General features: G+C 39.5%; 2 protein-coding genes across 2 annotated transcripts in view; one reads left to right on the plus strand and one right to left on the minus strand. All coding sequences in view use genetic code 11, as the record gives it.

Moving 5' to 3' along the window:
* The window catches only part of EGR_10109 (Metaxin-3), a gene marked incomplete at both ends in the record, with an annotated part of 3,332 nt that extends 1,024 nt beyond the window's left edge, over nucleotides 1–2,308 (minus strand). The window contains 5 exons of the mRNA XM_024499358.1: nucleotides 755–948; nucleotides 1,593–1,669; nucleotides 1,741–2,031; nucleotides 2,063–2,209; nucleotides 2,240–2,308. Of these exons, the coding sequence (XP_024346233.1) occupies nucleotides 755–948; nucleotides 1,593–1,669; nucleotides 1,741–2,031; nucleotides 2,063–2,209; nucleotides 2,240–2,308 (778 nt within the window). The remainder of the gene's footprint in view (nucleotides 1–754; nucleotides 949–1,592; nucleotides 1,670–1,740; nucleotides 2,032–2,062; nucleotides 2,210–2,239) is intronic.
* Nucleotides 2,309–5,318: 3,010 nt separating this feature from the next.
* The window catches only part of EGR_10110 (Mitogen-activated protein kinase), a gene marked incomplete at both ends in the record, with an annotated part of 5,466 nt that continues 4,524 nt past the window's right edge, over nucleotides 5,319–6,260 (plus strand). Inside the window, one exon of the mRNA XM_024499359.1 lies at nucleotides 5,319–5,466. Within this exon, the coding sequence (XP_024346234.1) occupies nucleotides 5,319–5,466 (148 nt within the window). The remainder of the gene's footprint in view (nucleotides 5,467–6,260) is intronic.

Here is a 6,260-nt window from a genome sequence, read left to right on the forward strand (position 1 = left end):
TAACGCTTGTGAAACTATTTGGCGAAAATAAATGAGGTCCTCACTACGTTCGCACAGTCCGGTTCAAATGGACGGTTTTGACCCTGAAAATGGATCTATCACAAGGGATCTGGCATCAGTTCAAAGTTGGACTAACCTTGAGGACGACTCTCAAATAGTATTATTCGGAACAGTTCTGGGAAATTTAGTCTATTACCTTGGATATATGGCCAAAACTATGAAGGAGGATTCTTTAAATATGGTGATTAAAAATGGAGTTGTTTTATACATATTAGACGAAAAAACTCCTTTTCTTACTAATGCTACACTTGTCAAGCACTGGACCACTTATCGAAGGATTTTTAAAAGCGTTTCGATCAATGCAATAAAAAATAAGCTAAACGGGCTAAGAGACCGCCATTATCATTCAGGCAATGAAAGTAGGCCCTTGTGGATAAGCACGAGCCTCTTACAGGGTTGAAAAGCTACTTCAAGTATCCGCTGCTGACACAATTTTACAACGGTCTAATTGAATACTTCGAGCGCACGTCTACTTCGGTAAAAGAGCAGAAAGAGTCGACGTTATCAGCAGTTCTAACTACAGACAGGAGCTGTACTAGGTTTGTTGGTAATAGAACCGCTTAACAGCAGACTGTTTGAAGGAGTTGAGAAAAGGGTATTTTGCTTATTAACTGAACTGGCTACCGTTTCGGTCGAAACTGAAAATGTCATGTGATAATACAGTGGACATAAAAGAGGACCAAGCCACACTCACAAGAGCGTATTGTGCTGGCCGCAGAGGGGAAGCAGAGGCGTTGCACTCGACAGCAAAGTTGGAGGAGATTTTCGCACTGATAGACGTGGTTGATAAGGCGGTGGCAGATTTTGGACTCCTGTTGGCGACGCATGCAGTCGTAGTTCAGCAGCGGCCACAGACGTCCAAACAGGTAGGCATCGATGGCCGAGGGTCTAAGAATGTAAGATAAGGGAAATTTTGATGCGGACAATGCAATGTGAAATCTTCCCAAATTATGTAGCAAACGTAGGCTTCGTTTCGCCTCAATATTAATATTGAAATAACACCGTGAAACCATGCGTCGAAACACATTGTAGTTCTAGTTCCACATTTGACAAAAGATAACCCTCCAATCTTCGTAGATTTGGCCGTCACAGTGGCATGGAATTCCCCTCATGCTATTTCTACCAACAGCGCAACAGTCCTACTGTGTACTCGCAAAGGAGTTACAACCAGATCACTTTAAAGAAGCATTAGGCGCAAGAAAAGGCTTCTTTAGGCGGTAATCCATGCAAAAATTCTTTTTATGATTAAAAAGAACACAAGCTTAAGTCCAGAAACGACATTGAAATTGTCAGTTTCACATATGAGGAATAACAGGGGTTCTTAACAAAAAAACGAATAAAGGTTTTGCGTCAATCGGCATGGATATACCAAACGTTGAGAAAATGATAATAACAACTACCATTTGCGCAATTTACAAATTTCATAAAGTCATTGATCCAAATCGCAAATCAAATAATAACTAGACTACCCTACATAGAAGAAACAATCATTCGAAGAATAATGAGCCAAGATTTGCATAGAATAAACTAACTTATCCCCAAAGAAGAATTGTTTGTCACTGAGAATGTAGGAAAGAGCAGTAAGACAGCGTATGACTCCTTCGTAGAGCTAAAAATACACAAAGTCAGTAAACCTATACCTTCCCAACAAGCAAAAGGAGGAAAAGGCACCAAACTCACAGTTAATTCAACATCTCTGTAGCGATTCTTCGTGTTTCCATTAGTACATAGAGTCAGTTGAGAGAACTCAGCAGATTGTATCAACTTATCCCTCCAGCGTCGCGGATACCAGAGACCTTGGAGGTAAGATAGGTTGGAACGATAGAGCAGCGACGTGTACGAATGGTAAACACTAGTGTCAGCCCAAATAAGCCAACGACAGGCCGGTGTTACTCGCCTCTCTAGGGACGTAACGAGAGATTCGAGACGAGCCAACTCCTCGTCCGAAAGCTCGTATTCTAGCCCGTAATTCTAAGAAACTGTGCAAACTGCAACTGTCTACCTCTTTGCGTAAATATTCAATTATCTTGGAAACACCTGTGACCTCATTACTGCCATGAATCAAGAGTGGAGTGCGGTAAAAGTATGATTTGTCAGAGTTCCGGCAAGACTTCAGATTGATTGGGCATCCACCCAGTCGAAGATAAGTCTAGAGTATTTAAAAAAGCAAACGAATTACGATGACGACAAGACAGTCACTATCAAACGACTCAATACCCCTGCCGTCGGGCCAAACATAGAGATCCATCCAGTCAAATCAGCGCAATGGTAGGAGACACGATGACTAGTGACCAGATGGGCCAGTAACACGACAGAAAGAATAATCGAAACCATTAATATTTTTACTGCAACTTCCGGAATTCGAACAGCTGATTACTATCAGTTCAAGTCAAGAAGGGAGAGAATGAATAAAGCTTAAAGAATGACCAAGTCTAAAAAAGTAATTTGGTTATGTTAAAACAGTCAAACTTGAAGTAAGTCATGACGCAACGAAGAAGCAAGTGTATATAAAAAAGACATTTTGAAAAAGTAATTGTAAAAAAGTGATATTCTGTATGCATACTAGGTCATCTAATGCCATTTGTACTGCTAGACAATAAAGGAGTATTAATAAAAGGATCTCGCCTCCGGCTGGGCTCTCTATTAATGAAAGGTACACTAAAACAACATAAGTAGTGCAATAGGGCTGTGTAATATGATGACTATTTACCCCTTGGTAAGAGTGAGGAGCGACTTTAAAAAGTGGTCTTTGTACCACGTTGGCTGGGCTGGCCCTTGAGCCATACCAGTAGCGTAAATACCTTCTCTGTGCTAAATATATATGTTCTGCCAGGGTATTATGCCTTTTAGCGTCTTCAGGGAAGTCTCAAGATGCTTGAGCTGGTACTTAAACTACTTGGAGTCAAAAATTGCAATTGTTTGAATGTATTTGTATGTGCTGAGTTACCTTAGATCAGCAAGAAGTGTATAATATATCAAGCAGAAATCTTGGTTTGAATTCTATTTCTATATGGGTCGCTGCTGCCTTTTTAGCAAGTCAATGGCGTTTTGAATAATTTACCAAGTATATCAAAACACACCTTCTAAAATGCATGAGTTCTAAAGTACTGCGCCTTCGCGATAATCTGCAAACTGCTGCTTAACGCGTATGACCTCAAAACACTCGTATGATAAGTTTATTGAGGAAATGACGCCTGACGTTGAGAGAAAAGCACTGAAGGACTTTGATATGTTGGGAAGATTGAAGAAAGGTGTGAACACACTTTTCCGAGGCAGTTAGTGCTTTAAGAGATAATTCAGTCCATAAGCCTAAAAGGTGCATTTGTTTGTGCTAACAAATTGCTTTTCTACTCCTTAACAGCACTAGTTGGTGCCATACTTTAAGAAACATTGTCTGGCTTTTGCTTGCTTGGGAAAAATACTAATTTTTTTCTTTAGTTTTAGTATAATTTGAAGTATGTTGCTGTATTAAGGAAGTCCTAAACTACAAACTAGCACTAATTCTACGAATTTCTCCTTTGTAGTACCCTTAGAATAGCTTTAATCAAAGCTGTAGGCTTATAAGATAGTCTAGAAGGCTAATCGAAGAAGACAAATAACGCTGTTGCTCTAAAGAAAACTTTCTATGCATTTTGTAGCGAAACTGACGCCAAGATAAATTTGCTCTATAAAGCATATGATTATATAGAGAACACTTCATAGAATATTCCTTTTTCAAAACTTGGCAACCACTCTAATATTGTGAGGCCACACGGCATGTCTAAGGCGCAGAACAGGAAGGACACTTAACTTGTGTTTGAATACATGGGCAAACTACCCGCTTTATCGTTCTTGTGTAACTATAAAGAAACAGGTCCTTCCAAAGCAATCAAACGCAAGAATATTCTCCACCCAGTACACAAGCACTTCATAATATACCAACTCTTTAAAGTGACTTATTACCTACACTCAGCTGAGGTCATTCATCGAAATCTGAAAGTGAGTTCTTCATTTTCTTTTTTGTGAAGGTGACAAAAGTGCTAATATTTTGCATGAGCTCAGACATAGTGATTGTAATATCTTTAAGCTCTTAGCATTTTCTTGAAACCGTTTATTAGGATAGGCATGTCATTTTAATCAAATGAACTCACAAAATGTGAAAAACCTTCGGCAGCTTTGCGTCGTACTTTGTCACCACTCTTTACAGCAGTTATAGTTCTAGCATCTTTTTGTGATTTTATTATCAATCAATAACATACATGCCAATATTTGTAATAAACATACGCTTAAAGTTAGTAGGAAAAAGTTCTTATGAGAAGTGTAATGTAGGGATGGCTTGAAACGAATGCACACATAAAAAATTTGATAACCTCTCAACACCAAGTTTTTCTAGGAATTCAAAAGTTGTGTTGAGCACAGCAATTTTCTGTCTTACCTCTTTTTTTGGTTCCGCAGTGCTTGTAGATTTGCTGTGTTCTTGCTCACTATTATTTGTTTCGGTTTATCTGAATAAACATTCTTAGCCGCTACTTGGTGCTAGAACTTTGCGCCTCTCTTGATTTCTGTGTTTAAAATCGTTATCGTCTCGGGATTATTGTTGCTACATCCGATCTTCAAGAGTTTGAGCACAATTAAATTGCGTATATCATATAGATCCGAAAATTTACCTTTTCTGTTATAGGTGAATTCACAACGTCATTAATTATAAGGTGTCATAACATTTTTCTACCATCGCAATTTAATTCGACAGCTAGTTACATTCTCAAATTCTCTGGAAGTATAAATGTCTTGTTATATTTTGTGTTTATTGCCTATGATGCCAGTCGAAAGTATCGCCTACAACAAAGAGCCCAATATCATAGTTTCAAAGCTCTTAAATTTCCTATCAGATGAATGGTTCTCACTATAGCCTTGTTATAAGTGTACACTAGGAACAGTGAGCTATTATCAGAAGCTACATAAATGAATCATTATGTCGGCAACACCCTTACATTAAAACCCATTCCGCCCACCCCCATAAATCTTCATTTTCTAGCACGTAAAACTGCAACACCTACTTCATAATGCCTACTGCTTCAATATCCCTTCTGTAGTGAGTCCCAGTGCATTTAGCCGTGCTAAGCAAATGCCAAAAAATCTACGTATCTTCTTCCCCTACCAGCCCTCGAATGTGCTGATAGACTCTGCATGTCGCGCAAAGCTCTGCGATTTCGGACTGGCACCTTAAAGAAGCAGAAGCTTCGTAGCGGTGACGGCCTGCTGATGGGGGTTAATGCTAAATGTCCGTTGGAAAGTATGTGGCCGCTCAATGGTATAGAACATCGGAGATCCTCCTCGCTTCCGGTCACTACACCAAGGATGTGGACCTCTGGTCTCTGGGCTGCATCCTCGGGAAAATGCACCTTGGCAAACCCCTCTTCCTCACAAGTAAGCCTTGAGTGAGTGGCTTTGTAGCCTGATTGACAATTTTACAAACCAAAGGGTGATGTAATAGACTGCGTTTCTACATTGCATGCATCAGGCGTCGTAAGCCCGTAACGGCGATCCTTCCAGCCACAGTAGATAGAAACAGCGTTGAACTGATGAACCGCCTACTGCAAGTTAATCCACTGAAAAGAGTCACAATTTGTGGAGCTTTTAGCCATGCCCACGTATAAAGGCGAGTGTCACTTGTAGCTCTCGGCTTTTCTGCGGTGATGTTGTATGTGCATAAGAGTTGGCGAACTGTCATCAAAAATTACGTAATCATACAATTAAAATAAACACCGTTGTGTTTTAAAGGTCCATTTTTTATTTGCTGCAATCTTTTTTATTGGTGCTCCTCGTAGTCGCTCTTTCGCGCCGGTTGTCAGAACGCAGTCATTACTTTGGTACTCGAAGAAAGCTGATTTTCTGCCATTGATGAGAACGCGTTTAATCTCACTGATAGCGATAAACCTGGTCAATTTCAACGATTACATACTTTGTTCTCTTTAAGAATCCTATTACAAAAAATCACTTTGTACTTCTTGAGGCAAGTCGATGTTCTTTAATGCGCATACTTCATTTATCAAACGTTTTTTGTAGAGAATTTTTTGCTGTATTCCTATTCCAACGATTTTCAAACTACTATCTGATCTCTTCAGCTGCCTAAAAAACAATGCATTAGTTGTCCACTTAACTGGCACATCTTGATTGTAAATATCTACGCAGTGACGGATATTTTTTCGTCTGCTATTGCT

Source organism: Echinococcus granulosus, assembly GCF_000524195.1.
Source record: "Echinococcus granulosus chromosome Unknown EG_S00190, whole genome shotgun sequence".
Taxonomy (NCBI): Eukaryota; Metazoa; Platyhelminthes; class Cestoda; order Cyclophyllidea; family Taeniidae; genus Echinococcus; species Echinococcus granulosus.